Below are 19,632 nucleotides of genomic sequence, written 5' to 3'. Positions count from 1 at the left end.
TCTTTCGGTGGCTTAATCAGAGGAGGTTCAATTTGCTCAAAAGTTCCTTCAAAAAGGCCAGCAAGGCTAAAGTTAGGCAGGTTTGAGTGCTCGACATTAGTCTCCTGCACCCCTCCTCATCCGACATGGCTGAATATATCTTAAAGTGCTTTGCCAGCCATTTAGAACGGAGATCTTTTGCACCTGGACACATTATTATCAAATGTCTTAACTTCTCTTGATCAGAGTCACACAGTCTACAAATGTAGACTCTTTGATCCATCCGGTGGCTTCCTAGCCTGAATGATTTCCTTGGTAGGGTAAGAGTTCATCCTAACTCTTAGAAAATGCTTGCTCTTAAATCTACATGGACATCTCATACTATGGGGAGGAAGAGTACCCCTTGCTCTAATATCAGTAAAGTAACATATTTTCGGATGGTCCAGGATATGATGGGCACAGGCACGCTTTTGCATGGTCCCAGTTGTCGTCGGGGCCAAGGGGGGTGTCTTTTGACATGGTCTAGTTCCCTGGGGCACCAGCATCCGTTGGCAGCTGGCACAGGGCTCTGCGCCACTGAGGTGGGTTAGTGGGCCTCTGGGGCATCCAGTGGGTACAGTGGGTAATGTGAAATGGCCCTTGGCACGGCTACAGTAAATGTCACCATTGATGCCGGTGCATTCTTACGGTGCATCGTCACACCTGCAGAAACGTGCCCATTGCAGAAAATAGAAGCAGAACACATCTTAATTCTTTACAGAGACAAGGGTGCTGTAAACCCGGGGTCACGGGCGGGGGAAGAGAAGCAAAACAGCGGAAGTCTTGCATTTGGTGTTTTATGTAGTGGCAGAGCTGTCCATGGGTCCCAGTACTGGAATCACAGCGAAGGAGGCAGATCTAGAATGAGGTGCACTGGCAGAGCTGTGTGTGTCTCAGCACTACAATCCCGGTGGGGATGCAGGACCGGACTGAGGTGCACTGGCATAGCTGTGTAGGTCTCAGCACCACGGTCACTGTGGGGGAATGCAGGACCGGATTGAGGTGCACTGGCAGAGCTCTGTATGTGAGTCTCAGCACCACGGTCACTGTGGGGGAATGCAGGACCGGATTGAGGTGCACTGGCAGAGCTCTGTATGTGAGTCTCAGCACCACAGTCACGGTGGGGAAATGCAGGGCCGGATTGAGGTGCACTGGCAGAGCTGCCTGTGAATCCCAATACTGGAATCGCAGTGAGGCATTCCGATCTAAATTGGGGTGCACGGGCAGATGTGTGCCGTAGTTTCAGCATCACAGTCACGGCGAGGGAATGCAGGTTTGGACTGAGGGGCACTGGCAGAGCTGTCTATTGGTCCCAGTACTGGAATCACAGTGAGGGATGCAGCTTTGGATTGAGGTGCACTAGCAGAGCTGTATGTGAGTCTCAGCACTACAGTCACGGTGGGGGGGATGCAGGGCCGGATTGAGGTGCACTGGCAGAGCTCTGTATGTGAGTCTCAGCACCACAGTCATGGTGGGGGATGCAGGACCGGATTGATGTGCACTGGCAGAGCTCTGTATGTGAGTCTCAGCACCACAGTCACGGTGGGGGAATGCAGGACTGGATTGAGGTGCACTGGCAGAGCTCTGTATGTGAGTCTCAGCACCACAGTCGCGGTGGGGGAATGCAGGACCGGATTGAGGTGCACTGGCAGAGCTCTGTATGTGAGTCTCAGCACCACAGTCGCGGTGGGGGAATGCAGGACCGGATTGAAGTGCACTGCCAGAGCTCTCTGTGAGCCCCATTACTGGAACCGCAGTGAGGCATTCAGATCTAAATTGGGGTGCACAGGCGAGGGAATGCGGGTCTCGATTAAGGAGCACTGGCCGAGCTCCACAGTGAGGAATGCAGGTCTGGATTGAGGGACACTAGCAGAGCTGTATGTGAGTCCCAGTACTGGAATCATAGAAAGGGATTCGTATCTAGATGGGGGTGTACTGGCAGATCAGTGTGTCTCAGCACCACCGTCACGGCGGGGGAATGCAGGTCTGGACTGAGGTGCACTGGCAGAGCTGTCTATGGGTCCCAGTACTGGAATCACATTGAGGAATGCAGGTTTGGATTGAGGTGCACCAGCACAGCTGTCTTTGAGTCGCAGTACTGGGTGCACTGGCAGAGCTGGGTGTGTGTACTAATACTAGACTCGTGATTTGCGCTGCGTTGCCCCATCTCCATTCCAATGCCGCTTGAACCCATCCTTTCTTGGCAGCCCTGGCATGAAGGAGCAGAGACAGAACATGGCAAACGGCAGAAAGTCAAGTAGTCCTTGAGAAACCGCGGACCTCCCCCGTCCCCTCCGCCCCTCGCGTGTGACATCAGGAGTGGGGAGGTGATTGGGAGATGCTGAAGGGCAGGTGGGATCCAATGGGGAGGACCTGCGGCTGACATCACATCCTCCGCAGCTCGCATGGTATTTAAACCCCCTGCTCCCCGCCTGGACCGCAGCACAGCATCTTCCAACCGGGCTGCAGACGCAGAGCCTCGCCGGGGTCGCCAGCGCCACGACCACCCACCAGACACCGCATCTCAGCCGGGCTCACATCTCATCTGTCCTCCCTGCTCTGCTGCTCCCGTCATCGCTGGCATATTTATGGCCAGGTGCTGCCACGCCGCCGTAATGGTGCCTGCAGGATGCCTGCTTCTGATGCTCTTGTGCTCTCAAGGTAAGGAACTGCGCGGTGGAGCAGTGAGGAGGTTTGGGGTGTGTGTAGGGGGGGGGCCTTCGCTGCGTCCTCTTGAGTTCCCCACTGCTTGCAGGCTGCGTTCCCCCTGGCACTAGCCTCTTTCCGGGCACAGTAGAAAGGACCGGCTGGCCACTGTGTCTGCATTGGGGGAGTGCCAGCAATGAAGCAGTGTGTGCTTTAAGGGGGCACCCTCGCCTCGACCCCCGTTCCTCCCAGTCTGCGGGGACTACCCCATGCGGACACGCTAGGGGTGTGATGTCTGTCAGCACACAGCCTTGTCCTGAGTGTTGCTGGAGCAACGCGTGTGCGCGCAGTGAAGATGTGGTGTAAGTTCCGAGTAGACTTTCCCCCGTTCCCAGTAGTTCCCAGTGTGCAGTGTCTGCCTTACACACAGGTGATCGCATTAGTAGCTGATCGGACGGACACTGAAGAGGGAGGGGAGGGAGGGGGCGGTGGGGGTCTACCTTCGCTCGGTCTGTGGAGATAGCGAACAAGCAGTGTGGTTTCTAAGAAGCCAGCCGCACTACCGACCCCCGCACTGTCACTGAGTCTCGGCAGGCTCTGCCCCATACAGAGATGATGGCAGTGATATCTATCCGGACAGACTGTATGATGGCAGTGACATCCTTCCGGACTGACTGTATGATGGCAGTGATATCTATCCGGACAGACTGTATGATGGCAGTGACATCCTTCCGGACAGACTGTATGATGGCAGTGATATCTATCCGGACAGACTGTATGATGGCAGTGACATCCCTCCGGACAGACTGTATGATGGCCGTGATATCTATCCGGACAGACTGTATGATGGCAGTGACATCCTTCCGGACAGACTGTATGATGGCAGTGATATCTATCCGGACAGACTGTATGATGGCAGTGACATCCCTCCGGACAGACTGTATGATGGCCGTGATATCTATCCGGACAGACTGTATGATGGCAGTGACATCCTTCCGGACAGACTGTATGATGGCAGTGATATCTATCCGGACAGACTGTATGATGGCAGTGACATCCCTCCGGACAGACTGTATGATGGCCGTGATATCTATCCGGACAGACTGTATGATGGCAGTGCCTTCGCTGTTTCCGGGGGGGGGGGGGCAGTGGTGAAACGGTCCCTGTGTCACACAGACCCCTCTCTTCCAAGCCCTCTCCCGGTTTGAAGTGTCTGCGCCACGCAGTGCTGGCTTTGCTCAGTGTTTTGTGGGCAGTGAAGAGGCAGTGTGTGAGCGTGGAGCATGAGAGCAGCGGGGAAGCAGTGTGTGAGGGGGAAGCAGTGTGTGAGTGCGGAGCAGGAGTGAACCAGGGAAGCAGTGTAGGAGCGCGGAGCATGAGGGCAGTGGGAAAGCAATGCGTGAGGGCGGAGCATGAGGCAGCGGGGACGCAGTGCGTGAGGGGGAAGCAGTGTGTGAGTGCGGAGCAGGAGGGAACCAGGGAAGCAGTGTAGGAGCGCGGAGCATGAGGGCAGTGGGAAAGCAATGCGTGAGGGCGGAGCATGAGGCAGCGGGGACGCAGTGCGTGAGGGCAGAGCATGAGGCAGTGGGGACGCAGTGTGTGAGGGCAGAGCATGAGGGCAGTGGGGAAGGGGGGCACAGGGGGGGAACGCGAAGCGTTTCCCCCTGGGGTTGTTTTGGGTGCTGCGCAGGCCAGCTTGTGCGCATAGTGCGCCGCCGGGGGCATTAAGGGGGCAGGGAAGGTTCGAGAGCAGGCGACGGTTGAGGACGAGCGTCCACCCTCTTTATTAGGGCATTGTAAGGGTGTGAATTGCTGGGAGAGGAGGTTTTTTATTGGGATTGTCTGTTTTTCCCCCATATGGGGTATCTGGGCTTTCGGCAGGAGGTTATAAGGGCCTGTGGGGGCAGGGGGCTGGTAGTTTTAGTGTGACAGGCTGGGGCATTAGTTGGGGAAGTTATGTTGTAGGGTTTTGTTGCTGATGTGACAGGTCAGCCTGGCTGCAGGTCATAGGAAGGAGGAGAATGGTGTAGAGGGGAGTTGAAGGGGTATGAAGTGTTTGAGGACGGGGGCATGGTCCCTTTGGATGAGGGGGGAAGCACAATCGGGGTATAGTGCGGGAAAGGATGGGGGTGGTGCTGTTTGCACGAACGGGCTACCCAGGGGGTGCAAAGAGGGGGAACAGGTATTGAAGATGGAGGGGCATGGCCCAGGGGAGAAGATGGGAGAAAGCAGGAAGGAAGGCTGGAGAAGATGGTAAGGAGACAGTAGGGATCAAGGGATAGGTAGGGAGGAATTTAAACTGACTTATTTATTTAATTTTTAGGGACGAATTGAAATGTTTAATTATTAATTTATTTGGCAAGTTGTTAAAAACAGATGTGTTAGTCTGTAAGGCCAGGGGCCAGGTTAGCCGTGATTTGTGAGCTTTGGCCTGTCACATGAAAGCAACCTTTTCCACTACAAGCGAGTCTGGGTGTTTTGTGCAGTAAGCCCAAAGCAGTGTGTGAGCATGGAGCATGAGCAGTGTGTGAGCAAGGAGCATGAGAGCAGTGGGGAAGCAGTGTGTGAGCGTGGAGCATGAGGGCGGCGGGGAAGCAGTGTGTGTAGCAAAGGGTATGAAGAGGCAGTGTGTTTCTAAGGTGTACCCTATTCTTCCCCAGTCACGGCCCCTTTTCGGAGATGGTAGGAGCAGTGACCTCTGTCTGGACAGACAGCTGATGGGTCCCTGGGGTGTTCGTGGAGGCAGTAAAGGTGCACTGCCTGTTTTCGAGGGCACCCCTCTTCTACAGTCACCCCCCTGCCTGCTCTGCCCCCATGCAGAGAGGCTGACAGGGATCTCTGCCTGGGCACGCTCCTGAGGGGCGCAGCAATGAAGAAGCGTTCCAAGGAGACCCCCCTTTTCCACAGTCACCCCCTATCTGCATGCGCTGCCCTACACAGAGGGGATGGCAGTGGTCTTCGCCCGGGCAGCCTGCAGAGGAAGCAGTCTGTCTAGGGGGCGATGCTGGTCAGGCAGAGTCTGTTTCCAGGAAAGTGGGTGGGATTATCTGGTACCACTCGAGGCCCCCGCCGGATTCCATGTACCCGGCCCTGCAGAGTTCCTCGCAGCTCTGGGTTCTGTGCTCTCTCCTGAGCGATTCATGGGGCGCCCATCGGATTGTCCGCGTGTCGCTTGTGTGCAGTGTTCTACCCAGCGCTGCCTTTGCGCCGTCCGGTGCCAAGCGGGTCCATCAATCTGCACAATGGACCCTGTCCCTTGAGTGTCGCGTGCTCTCGGCATCATGGCTTGTGCAATGTAGATCCTCTCAGCGCGACCGGACTCCTGCCCAGTAGACTGTGTTCCCCGGTTCCCGCCTAGTGTTCGCTGGTTGGTTCCCGTCTACTGTGGCTCGGGTGGACCCCAATTTCAACCTTCCTAGCATTACCTGAATCCTACCCCTTGCATCCTGGATCCTGCCAGTGTTCTCGGACCCAGCACATCCATTGAGCTGGCCCTGCGCGCTGCGCTCCGGGATGGTTTCAGCACCACGGACAGCTCGGGGAGGGTTTCAGCACCTGGGACAGCGCACCCCACACACCTCCAGCCTCACCCAAAAGCCAAATGCCAGTGGAGGGTGCGATGCTGCGGATACTGGCGATTTTGGGGACGGACTGGTATGAGCCGAGGCGAGTAGAGACAGATGGGGGCAGACTAGGAGCGTGGATTAAGGAGAGATTACGCGAAGGGCGCACACACTGGAGAATTTGAGAGGCGCGTACAGACAGACTGAGAGACGGGCAGAGGCAAAGCGTCGAGTCAGGCTCGCAAACAGATTAAAATCAGGTTAAGAAAAACGCCTGCAAAGCGGCACTAGATTAAGGGGCGCAGAGACTGTCAAAGCATACCTTTATGATACAGGGACTGCGATATAGAGACGACCACCTTTCGGATAACAGAGTAGAGAGACACGATTAAGTCGGTTTAAGGGAACAGAAGTCAAGCCCCGGTCAGAGATACAGGCTAGGTCAGAGTAAAGGGCCACGCACTGTCTGGAGTCTGGAGGAATACAGGAGTAAATTAGAGCCACGCTAGGAGGTCTAGGAGTTACAGGGACAGGTTGGCAGCCCATTAAAGGCAATCACAACAGGCGAGTGTCAGATGGGGGCAGGGGGGTCAGGCTCAGGTTAGAATTGGATCTCAGGCCAAGCGCCGTGCGCTCTTGAGTGGGAGAGGGTGCGCTTTGCAAGCCCCAGTTATATCATGTTACATGTTGTATGCATACAGGTAGGAAAGAGAGAAGGGCGGAGGATGGGGGATACAGCAGACGAGTGGTTGAGGTGCAAAAATAAACGAGGACGTGACGTGAGAGTGAAAGGAGTCGGGGAGTGATTTAGAATGTGGTCGGCGCTGTGAGGTAACGACTATGATCGAGGTCCCAGGAGAGGAGCCCGCCCCTTCCCACAATGGCTGCAGAAAGGTGCACCCTGCGAGCGGATTCTCTCACAAATGGATACATGTGGCTGGCGAGGCTGGAGTCAGTGCTACCTGGAGGGGCTATGGTCTGAGACAGGAGCCCTAGTGTCTGATGATCTGTCACTGCTCTGCCAGAAGGAAGGGCTAAACAGATGTTTTCCGTTTAAATGAAGAAGAAGATGGTTGGGAGTGGGTAGGCTCATATAGCACATTTCTGGCCTCATTTTATTGGGTTTGCATTTTTTAGGGATCTCAAATGAGTACTTTTATGATATGATAGGTTATTTAGAACGGGCTTCTAAGCGCAGACCCGGGGATCGAACCTGTGTTGCTCCTTCTGTCTTGCTTCCAAGGCGAGCACGTTGCCCTCTGAGCTATCCTCCCCAGATTCCTTAGAACGTACTATTTTGTTAACTCATTGTTTCCTGGCACAATGGTACAATTGAAAGCAACGTGACTACGTATCACAGAATGCATTGGTTTGCTGAACAAAAGCCGTGACTTTACTCTAAAATAGGTGTCCTGGTGACATAACACATGGCCAACCTACGCTTTTTATACAACAAAATAGTGTCCAAACTTTACACACTGCCGTCCCCTGCACACCACAAATGCTGAACAACAGCCACATGATTTCACAAAATCTGCAAAATGTAACATGTAAAAAATCACAAACACCAAAACATGTTGAGCCTATACAACAATCTTACGGGCTTCTTTTACAGTGGTGAAATTCTACGCGTTTCTGGTGCTGTACCACTTCTTCAGGAGTGGACTTCTGTAGGTATACAAAAAAACAAAAACGACACGAGGTGCAGATTTCATGTGATACAGCTGTGCAACTCACTGATGTTCAGTTCGTCACAAGGCAACCTTCACCTCGGCTGCAGAGGCGTTGCTGTGTGGGGGAGGGGCTCAGGGGGTTACAGCCCTGCGTCCCGACAGCCTCGACATTAGCCTAGCCCCGGGCCTATTCCAGACCTAGCAACAACGGTGCTCAGGTGCATTGCTTTACCCCATATGTACATAATTAGAAGTTCATCACTCAGACATGCACAGTGTAATAACAGTCTTTCGCATAAGTTGTGTGAAATCATGTGGCTCTTGTTCAGAATTTGTGGTGTGCAGGGGACGGGAGTGTCTAAAGCGTCTACACTATTTTGGCCGGTATTCCTCCCCTGCACCCAAATCTTTCTGTATAACGTAATACAATATTTCTGAAGAATTGTTGATTTTAGGTGTGCGCCGATAAAACTGTATTCCAACCTGTGCTTTTTACCGGGACACAGGGGCAACACACTAGCGCCTACATTGGTAACAGCATATTTCTACCCGGTATGTTTATTGCTGTTCTTCAAGTGTTTGGCAAAGTGGCCAGGAGTTGGAAAACACACGGTAACGGGTTAGAGCGGATTGTGTTAACAGGACACCTGACACTGTTTGGTGTTATAGGCGTAGGAAGGCAATATTATGCACGTGTGCTTTTTTTGTGAAAAGCATCCCGCACACAGGCAGGGAACAAGCGTTGAGGTAGTCAGTGTTTTTGACTGATCACTAGTTTCTTCATTGCTATGTATTGACATCGCATTGCCAGGGTGCCACTTGATTTGCCCAGGGTACCAGAATATGTTGTATGTTCATATACTAGCTTCATATTACACATATCACCATCATAAAGGACGGTGCTCACAACATTGCCAGGTGCTCGTAGAAACTGCCAGGTTTGGACATCGGATGGCAGCAATGGCCAGTTTGCTAGACATTTCAATAATTTGCCCGTGCACTTGCATCAAATTCCAGCAATTGGGTGTGCCAGGTTGCTGGCATGATATGCCCAAGCACTTCCTCCATTAGACAGCTATTGCTATCATAAGCCCATGTGCGCATGCCATTTTTGACATATTGGCATCATATACTCACTCTCACCGTATGCCAGGTTTTGCCGATATATGCCCATGTACTCAGCCCATTTGACATTGTCCTAACTGCTCACATCATGTGACATCATGATGGTACGACGTTGTTTCCTCGCCAGTATATGTTACGATTAGTTTTTAGCAGAACATTTTTCGATGAAAGAACACACCGAAAAACACAAGGGGTGGGTGGCGTAGGAGGGGTGTAAGAGGATACAAGGGGTAGGGTGGGTGAAGGGAGTAAATAATAGGGGAGGGAGGGGCTCGGTGGGATCCCCATCAAAAACAATTTTTGATGCCTTTTTTCATAAAAACGTTTTGGGGAAAAAAAATCATCGAAAAAATACCCAGTTCTGTTTAGGACATGGAAGTCCAGTCCTTGTAGTTTCTTTCATTTTTGGGGCTTGTACTCCAGGATTTCTCTGTTATAAATCGAGGACTAAAAGTCCCAGAATTCAAAGAAGAAAACAGGCCTGCAGAAACACCTCTCGACTGGACAGGTTCACGCTGGCAGGTCTGTGTGCCGTATGGGAGCAAGAATGCCGGCGAGGGGGTGCATTCTAGAGTTTCGCCTCGGATGCATTATTGTCTAGAAAATGCCCTGCTGGTGAACAGCATTGCAGGGTCTTTTGTATTTGTCTATGTGTGTGTGCCCCTGCATCTATTTGCGTGTGAGTGATTAGATGTGAGGTTGCACTGTTCTCAGGTATCGATAGATTCTGGAATCCAGTGGTGTTTGGAGCAGTCAGCGAAAGAAAAGAGCCTCTCATATATGTGTGCACCTGTCTGAATAAGTGTGCGCCGGTAAAGTCCTTAAAGAAATAGTCACCGTCTGGGTGCGGCACTCCTCTGGTGGGTAAACTGTGTTGTGGTCCAGTGTTGACAATAGACCCACCTGGCCGGACCCAGTAGGACACACGGCACTTCACAGCTTTGGGGTTTTAGAATTCTTCTAAGAAATGAGAGACCACCGACCAAGGGAAGAGCCGGTGACCCCGAAACTAGCTGACAGTCTTGGGCATACATTCCCATGCTGGCCTACTATCTAGACAGGGTAATCAGTCTGCTCCCCAAAACGAGCTTTCCTATTGCCCTGGAAGACTAGGCAGCTTCCTATCTCATGCTGCCTTATACCGAGAATTGACATCTCTACACCCGAGGCAAGCTCACCTTATGCTGAGAATGTCCCTGCATCACAGGCTATCTCTCATTATGCTGAGAATGACTCTGCATCCCAGGCCACCTCCCCTTACACTGAGAATCTCTGCACATTCCAGGCCACCTCTCCTTCTATATCCGAAGAATGTCCCTGCATCACAGCCTATCTATCCTTATGCCGAGAATGACTCTGCATCCCAGGCCACCTCCCCTTACACTGAGAATCTCTGTACATTCCAGGCCACCTCTCCTTATATATCCGAAGAATGTCCCTGCATCACAGCCTATCTATCCTTATGCCGAGAATGACTCTGCATCCCAGGCCACCTCCCCTTACACTGAGAATCTCTGCACATTCCAGGCCACCTCTCCTTCTATATCCCAAGAATGTCCCTGCATCACAGCCTATCTATCCTTATGCCGAGAATGACTCTGCATCCCAGGCCACCTCCCCTTACACTGAGAATCTCTGTACATTCCAGGCCACCTCTCCTTATATATCCGAACAATGTCCCTGCATCAAAGGCTATCTCTCCTTATACTGAGCAAGTCTCAGCATCCCAGGCCACCCCCCGCCCCGCCCCCGTTACACTGAGAATCTGCACATTCCAGGCCACCTCTCCTTACACTTAGAATCTCTGCACATTCCAGGCCACCTCTCCCTATACGAAGAATGTCTCTGCATCACAGGTTAGCTCTACTTATTCTAAGAATGACGTGACTCTGCATCCCAGTTAATCTCTACTTATACAGAGAATGACTCTGCATCCCAGGCCACCTCTCCTTACACTGAGAATCTCTGCACATTCCAAGCCACCTCTCCTTATACGAAGAATGTCTCTGCGTCACAGGTTAGCTCTACTTATTCTACGAATGACTCGGCATCCCAGGCAATCTCTACTCATACAGGGAATATCTCTGCATCCCAGGCCACCTCTCCTTATACGAAGAATGTCTTTGCATCCTAGGCCACCTCTCCTTATACGAAGAATGTCTCTGCGTCACAGGTTAGCTCTACTTATTCTAAGAATGACGTGACTCTGCATCCCAGTTAATCTCTACTCATACAGAGAATATCTCTGCATCCCAGGCCACCTCTCCTTATACGAAGAATGTCTTTGCATCCCAGGCCACCTCTCCTTATACGAAGAATGTCTCTGCGTCACAGGTTAGCTCTACTTATTCTAAGAATGACGTGACTCTGCATCCCAGTTAATCTCTACTCATACAGAGAATATCTCTGCATCCCAGGCCACCTCTCCTTAGACTGAGAACCTGTGCATATTCGGGGCCACCTCTCCTTATACGAAGAATGTCTCTGCGTCACAGGTTAGCTCTACTTATTCTACGAATGACTCGGCATCCCAGGCAATCTCTACTCATACAGGGAATATCTCTGCATCCCAGGCCACCTCTCCTTATACGAAGAATGTCTTTGCATCCCAGGCCACCTCTCCTTATACGAAGAATGTCTCTGCGTCACAGGTTAGCTCTACTTATTCTACGAATGACTCGGCATCCCATGCAATCTCTACTCATACAGAGAATATCTCTGCATCCCAGGCCATCTCTCCTTAGACTGAGAATCTGTGCATATTCGGGGCCACCTCTCCTTATACGAAGAATATCTCTGCATCCCAGGCCACCTCTCCTTATACGAAGAATGTCTTTGCATCCCAGGCCACCTCTCCTTATACGAAGAAAGTCTCTGCAGCCCAGGCCACCTATCATTAGACTGAGAATCTCTGCATATTCGGAGCCACCTGTCCTTAGACGAAGAATGTCTCTGCATCACAGGTTAGCTCTACTTATTCTACGAATGACTCGGCGACCCAGGCAAACTCTACTTATACAGAGAATGACTCTGCATCCCAAGCCAGCTCTCCTTATACTGAGAATGACTCAGCATCCCAGGCAATCTCTCCTTTTACTGAGAATGTCTCTCCATCCCAGGCCAGCTCACCTTATGTTGAGAAATTCTGTCTCCACATTCCAGGACAGCTCACTTCAAACTGCAAGTATCTCTGCATCCCAGCCCTGCTCTCCATATATTGAAAATGTCTCAGCATTCCAGGCTAGCTCTCCTTCTGATGAGAATATCTGCATGTTCCAGACCACCTCTTCTTATACCAAGAAAGTCTCTGCATGCCAGGACAGTTCTACCTATACAGATAATGACACTGCATCCCGGCCAGCTCTCCTTATTCTAAGAATGACTCAGCATCCCAGGCAATCTCTCCTGTTACTGAGAATGTCTCTCCATCTCATGCCAACTCACCTTATACTGAGAAATTCTATCTCCACATTCCAGGCCAGCTCACTTCACGCTGCAAGTATCTCTTCATCCCAGCCCTGCTCTCCATATGCTGAAAATGTCTCAGTATTCCAGGCTAGCTCTCCTTCTGATGAGAATATCTGCACGTTCCAGACCACCTCTTCCTATACCAAGAAAGTCTCTGCATCCTCGGCCAGCTCCTCTTATACATCCCAGGCCAGCTCTCCTTATAACAATACTATCTCCACATCCCAGGCCACCTCTCCTTATACTGAGAAAGTCACTGCACCCCAGGCTAGCTCTTCCTACATTGAGAAGGTTTTTGCACCCCAAGCCAGCCCTCCTTATAATGACAATGTGTCCGTATCCCAGACTAGCTTTTCTTATACAGAGATTGTCTCTGCCTCCTAGGCCAGCTCTTCCACTCCTGGGAATGACTATGCATCTCAGACCACCTCTCCTTATACCAAGAATGTCTCTGCACCACAGGCTAGCTCTTGCTACATTGACAATGTTTCTGCACCCCAGGCAGCCCTCAGCACTCATTATAATAGCAATGGCCCTCATTACACATTTTACTGGAAAAATGCTGGTAAGTCTGCGGGCGTGCTCATTCCCCCTGCCAGAAACGGAAGTACTGATATGCTGGAATTACAGACATCGACACAAAAATGCCAGTGTTTCCTGCAGGAATTTTCCAGAAACAACAACACCGGCACCCAAACTGCCGGAATCACTGGCACCAGTATTTCTGATGCCGGAATTACCGGCACCGGAAATAGCATCATCCAGAAATGGAAAGCACAATCCACTTAAAACCACCCACTTCTGGTGCCATCCTGAGAGTGCATACATGGCAGGAAGTGCCAAATCTTGCATCCCAGAGGTCCGGCTCTGCAAGCTGAGTTTCACGGAGCCGGAGCACACTGCCCTAACAGACAATGTAGTGACAAATGCAGATGTCCTATTCGGGGCTGACAATCTCAGGACCAGCCAGAGGAAGAAGACAGCCATCTGCCAGGAGGTGGCTGACAATGTGACAACTGTGGGGACCGTCCCATGCATGCTACATGACTTTCACAAGCCCTGGGCTAGCCTGCGGCTGAGGGTCTGTAACACCCTGGCCACCCATAGGCGGGAATCTGCTGCCACAGGAGGAGGGATGGTGGCATCCCTGACCCTGATGTCCCGGGAGGAGACGTGCAGCTCCATCTTGGACATGGAGGGCATCGAGGGAATTGGGGCAGAAGAGGCTGGAGCTGGGACCCAAGGCGATAATGGTAAGTACATCACACACCCCATGTAAATGCCAATTGTGAGTGAACATAAATGCATCCCCAGGCACAGAAACACAAAGTGGGCAAGGGAACAGGTCTAACACGTGTCATTCACAGCAAATGGACCAATCACACACACATGCCAGGGGTTGCGGGCAGATGTAGTTATACACAAGCACATTAGCCAAAATGCTCTTCCCCACACATGTACACATGATGAGCGCCCATGAGTGCCAAGAGAGAACACGACAGGAATCATAGGCCCACCATAACACAACAACAAGCCACCTTGGCAGACCAACAATCAATGTGCACTCCCAGCACCCACTTGTAGAAGCACACATCGGAGCAAACAGAGCAAACAAACATCATGACAAGAGCAGAACACACACAATGTAGCGTGAGTGTAATGCAAGCCTGCAGATGTAACTCTCAGAAGTCTAACAGCATGCTCATCTCACCCCAACAGGCACATCCTCTGTTGACAACGACGTGGCTGGAATGTTGTCAGGCTCAGCACGTGTGCCCAAACCTTGCAAGGCTGCACCACTGCCACCTCGTGCACCAGCATAGCCACCTCCTGTGCCAGCACCACCTCCTCCTGCACAAGCACAAACACCTCCTGCAAAATCACCACTGCCAGCTGTGCCACCGCCAGCTGGCGGAAGACCCACAACTGTGGTCAGTGGCCCAACTGTCCCTCCTGTGCCCTCCAAACCACCATGGGTTAAACAGCCACCACACCAACATGGCTGTGACAGCACATAAGAGGAGGAGGACCACCCCCCACCCCGACCCCATCGTTCAACCGGGAAACATTGCACAGCCCTCCTTGCCTACCCATTTCCAAAATTCTGGACATGGATGTGTGGCTTCATGCAATGGCGACCCGGCCTGGGGCAATGGCAGAACTTGCGCAGCAGTAGCTCAACGTGCTGAGTCTGCTGCGTGAATGTATACAGGCCAGCAGCCATAGCATCGCATGGGCCCAGGGATGTACCTCTGCTGCCCTGGTCACACTGGCCCAAAGAGTCAGCGAGGGTAGTGAGGGGATCTTGGCCATAGCTCAGTCCCTCTCCCACATCCTCCATGTCACCCTCGAGCAGTTGGCAGCCCATGGGTCTGACCTACCCTCTACCATCACCACCCCTCTGAGCGCACAGCAGGGCAGCCCAAGGCACTGTTCCCAGCAGATTTCCACTATACCTGGGCCATCCAGCAGTCCTGTGACTAAGAGGCAGAAAAAATAACTCTTGGAGTGACACCATCGTGTTTGACTTTGTGACCTTTGGGTGTTTGGGGTGTGTGGGGAGGGTGGTGCTGATGGAGTGTGTGGGAAGGGGGAGGAGGGTGTGTGGGGATGGGGTGTGTGGGGAGTGAGAGGAGGATGTGTGGGGATGGGGTGTGTGAGGAAGGGATGTCTGGAGAAGGGGTGTGTGGAGAGGGTATTACCCAAATTGACCTTTTACAATTGACCTTCTGCACAATTGACCTTTATATTATTTTAGTTATTTTATATATGTATTGGGTTGGTTTTGGGTTATAAATAATATAAGGGGATTGGGTGGGGGGTTGCGGGGGGTTTTGGATTGGGTGGAGGCTTGCGGGGGGTTTCCCCCGCATATATGTCCTAATTGACCTTCTAAATTAGGTCAATTCTATCGAGGTCAATTCTCCCGAGGTCAATTGTGAAAAGGGCAATTAGTATACAACCGTGGAGACGGGTGTGCAGTCAAAAAAGTCGAAAACATTATGTCGAAAGACATAATGTCGAGAAAAAAAAATTTGACAGGCCGATTCATGGAATAATTAGCGCGGCGCAAGTGGCCAAAAACGTGCGATTCGCAGTGGAATAGCGAAAATCGCAGTGCAAGTGCGAAAATCGCACGAAAAGCAGCGCACGTCGATTCATGGAAGTCCGTGCGCGAGAAAACCAGCGGATGTGCGATAAAAAAGTGCGCGGCGCACGTTGGCGCACAGGCCATCAAACAGCGTGCGCCAGGTCACAGCGAAAATCGCACAGGCCACAGCGAAAATCGCACATAGCGCGGCGCACGCAACAAAAGTAGGCGGAACATGGGGCGTACCACTCGGAATGGGGAACAACTTGCCAAAATGTGGGCGTCACGGGGGAAGCACATGGTACAAGTGCGCGGAACGCCCACACGCTCGCCTACAACACGTATTCATGGAATAGAATAGGGCAAAAAAGCGCACGCTCAAACCAGCGCACAGGCACAAACACGACCGCCACAAGAAAGCAGGCGGTAGCGTCTCTGCGCCTGGAAGAAATGTGCACCAAAAGGTGCACCAACAAATAGCACCTATATACAGCCATGATGAATGCCCAATACTGTGGCCCTCCAGGACAAATGACGTGCAAAGGGGTACCCACAAACACAGACACGCGCTGACAGAAAAAAAACGTGTGCGTGTATACCGGGGTGCGCGGGAAGTCTCACACGCGAATTGGCCGGGTACGTGGATTACAGGGGTGCGTGGGAAGTACCACACGCGATTTGTCAGGGTACGTGGATTGCAGGGGTGCGCGGGAAGTTCCACACGCGATATGGCCGGGTACGTGGATTTCAGGGGTGCGCGGGAAGTTCCACACGCGATTAGGCAGGGTACGTGGATTTCAGGGGTGCGCGGGAAGTTCCACACGCGATTTGGCCGGGTACGTGGATTTCAGGGGTGCGCGGGAAGTACCACACGCGATTAGGCAGGGTACGTGGATTGCAGGGGTGCGCGGGAAGTTCCACACGCGATTAGGCAGGGTACGTGGATTTCAGGGGTGCGCGGGAAGTTCCACACGCGATTTGGCCGGGTACGTGGATTTCAGGGGTGCGCGGGAAGTTCCACACGCGATTAGGCAGGGTACGTGGATTTCAGGGGTGCGCGGGAAGTTTCACACGCGATTTGGCCGGGTACGTGGATTTCAGGGGTGCGCGGGAAGTTCCACACGCGATTAGGCAGGGTACGTGGATTGCAGCGGTGCGCGGGAAGTTCCACACGCGATTAGGCAGGGTACGTGGATTTCAGGGGTGCGCGGGAAGTTCCACACGCGATTTGGCCGGGTACGTGGATTTCAGGGGTGCGCGGGAAGTTCCACACGCGATTAGTCAGGGTACGTGGATTACAGGGGTGCGCGGGAAGTTCCACACGCGATTTGGCCGTGTACGTGGATTTCAGGGGTGCGCGGGAAGTTCCACACGCGATTAGGCAGGGTACGTGGATTGCAGGGGTGCGCGGGAAGTTCCACACGCGATTTGGCCGTGTACGTGGATTTCAGGGGTGCGCGGGAAGTACCACACGCGATTTGGCCGGGTACGTGGATTTCAGGGGTGCGCGGGAAGTACCACACGCGATTAGGCAGGGTACGTGGATTGCAGGGGTGCGCAGGAAGTTCCACACGCGATTTGGCCGTGTGAGTGGATTTCAGGGGTGCGCGGGAAGTACCACACGCGATTTGGCCGGGTACGTGGATTTCAGGGGTGCGCGGGAAGTACCACACGCGATTTGGCCGGGTACGTGGATTGCAGGGGTGCGCGGGAAGTTCCACACGCGATTAGGCAGGGTACGTGGATTGCAGGGGTGCGCGGGAAGTTCCACACGCGATTAGTCAGGGTACGTGGATTTCAGGGGTGCGCGGGAAGTACCACACGTGATTTGTCAGGGTACGTGGATTTCAGGGGTGCGCGGGAAGTTACACACGCGATTTGGCCGGGTACGTGGATTTCAGGGGTGCGCGGGAAGTTCCACACGCGATTTGGCTGTGTGCTCCCAGGTATTACCTGTACACCCTCCACGGCCCCTGCAGGCAGCACACACCACAGGGGACAACCCTGCACACCTGCTCATGTCACCCACCACCCCCACCCCCCAGCAGTGCAGGGGCATCCTCCACCAGGCCCCCACCCATGTCTCCCACCACCCCCACCCCCCAGCAGTGCAGGGGCATCCTCCACCAGGCCCCCACCCATGTCTCCCACCACCCCCACCCCCCAGCAGTGCAGGGGCATCCTCCACCAGGCCCCCACCCATGTCACCCACCACCCCCACCCCCCAGCAGTGCAGGGGCATCCTCCACCAGGCCCCCACCCATGTCTCCCACCACCCCCACCCCCCAGCCACCAGGGGCAGCCTCCACCAGGCCCCCACCCATGTCTCCCACCACCCCCACCCCCCAGCAGTGCAGGGGCATCCTCCACCAGGCCCCCACCCATGTCTCCCACCACCCCCACCCCCCAGCAGTGCAGGGGCATCCTCCACCAGGCCCCCACCCATGTCTCCCACCACCCCCACCCCCCAGCAGTGCAGGGGCAGCCTCCACCAGGCCCCCACTCATGTCCCCTATCACCCCCACCCCCCCACCACCAGGGGCACCCTTCACAAGGCCCCCATCCATGTCTCCCACCACCCCCACCCCCCAGCCACCAGGGGCACCCTCCACCAGGCCCCCATCCATGTCTCCCACCACCCCCACCCCCCAGCAGTGCAGGGGCATCCTCCACCAGGCCCCCACCCATGTCTCCCACCACCCCCACCCCCCAGCCACCAGGGGCAGCCTCCACCAGGCCCCCACCCATGTCACCCACCACCCCCACCCCCCAGCAGTGCAGGGGCATCCTCCACCAGGCCCCCACCCATGTCTCCCACCACCCCCACCCCCCAGCCACCAGGGGCAGCCTCCACCAGGCCCCCACCCATGTCTCCCACCACCCCCACCCCCCCAGCAGTGCAGGGGCATCCTCCACCAGGCCCCCACCCATGTCACCCACCACCCCCACCCCCCAGCCACCAGGGGCAGCCTCCACCAGGACCCCACCCATGTCTCCCACCACCCCCACCCCCCAGCACTGTGGGGCACCTGCCAGCAGGCCCCCACCCATGTCACCCACCACCCCCACCCCCCAGCAGTGCAGGGGCATCCTCCACCAGGCCCCCACCCATGTCACCCACCACCCCCACCCCCCAGCAGTGCAGGGGCATCCTCCACCAGGCCCCCACCCATGTCTCCCACCACCCCCACCCCCCAGCCACCAGGGGCAGCCTCCACCAGGCCCCCACCCATGTCTCCCACCACCCCCACCCCCCAGCAGTGCAGGGGCATCCTCCACCAGGCCCCCACCCATGTCTCCCACCACCCCCACCCCCCAGCAGTGCAGGGGCATCCTCCACCAGGCCCCCACCCATGTCTCCCACCACCCCCACCCCCCAGCAGTGCAGGGGCAGCCTCCACCAGGCCCCCACTCATGTCCCCTATCACCCCCACCCCCCCCCGCCACCAGGGGCACCCTTCACAAGGCCCCCATCCATGTCTCCCACCACCCCCACCCCCCAGCCACCAGGGGCACCCTCCACCAGGCCCCCATCCATGTCTCCCACCACCTCCACCCCCCAGCAGTGCAGGGGCACCCTCCACCAGGCCCCCACCCATGTCCCCTATCACCCCCACCCCCCAGCAGTGCAGGGGCACCCTCCACCAGGCCCCCACTCATGTCCCCTATCACCCCCACCCCCCAGCAGTGCAGGGGCACCCTTCACAAGGCCCCCACCCATGTCTCCCACCACCCCCACCCCCCAGCAGTGCAGGGGCATCCTCCACCAGGCCCCCACCCATGTCACCCACCACCCCCACCCCCCAGCAGTGCAGGGGCATCCTCCACCAGGCCCCCACCCATGTCACCCACCACCCCCACCCCCCAGCAGTGCAGGGGCATCCTCCACCAGGCCCCCACCCATGTCACCCACCACCCCCACCCCCCAGCAGTGCAGGGGCATCCTCCACCAGGCCCCCACCCATGTCTCCCACCACCCCCACCCCCCAGCAGTGCAGGGGCAGCCTCCACCAGGCCCCCACTCATGTCCCCTATCACCCCCACCCCT

At 54.7% G+C, this 19,632-nt stretch overlaps 1 protein-coding gene across 1 annotated transcript in view; it reads left to right on the top strand.

The window, feature by feature from the left end:
• Positions 1-2,408: 2,408 nt before the first annotated feature.
• The window catches only part of CCER2 (coiled-coil glutamate rich protein 2), a 178,717-nt gene continuing 161,493 nt past the window's right edge, over positions 2,409-19,632 (top strand). The window contains exon 1 of the mRNA XM_069644219.1: positions 2,409-2,679. Within this exon, the coding sequence (XP_069500320.1) occupies positions 2,424-2,679 (256 nt within the window). The 5' untranslated portion in view covers positions 2,409-2,423. The remainder of the gene's footprint in view (positions 2,680-19,632) is intronic.

This window comes from Ambystoma mexicanum, chromosome 2p (genome assembly GCF_040938575.1).
Source record: "Ambystoma mexicanum isolate Mex_15411 chromosome 2p, UKY_AmexF1_1, whole genome shotgun sequence".
Taxonomy (NCBI): Eukaryota; Metazoa; Chordata; class Amphibia; order Caudata; family Ambystomatidae; genus Ambystoma; species Ambystoma mexicanum.
Note: the sequence above shows the minus strand (reverse complement) of the source record. Positions and strands in the feature narration are given on the sequence as shown.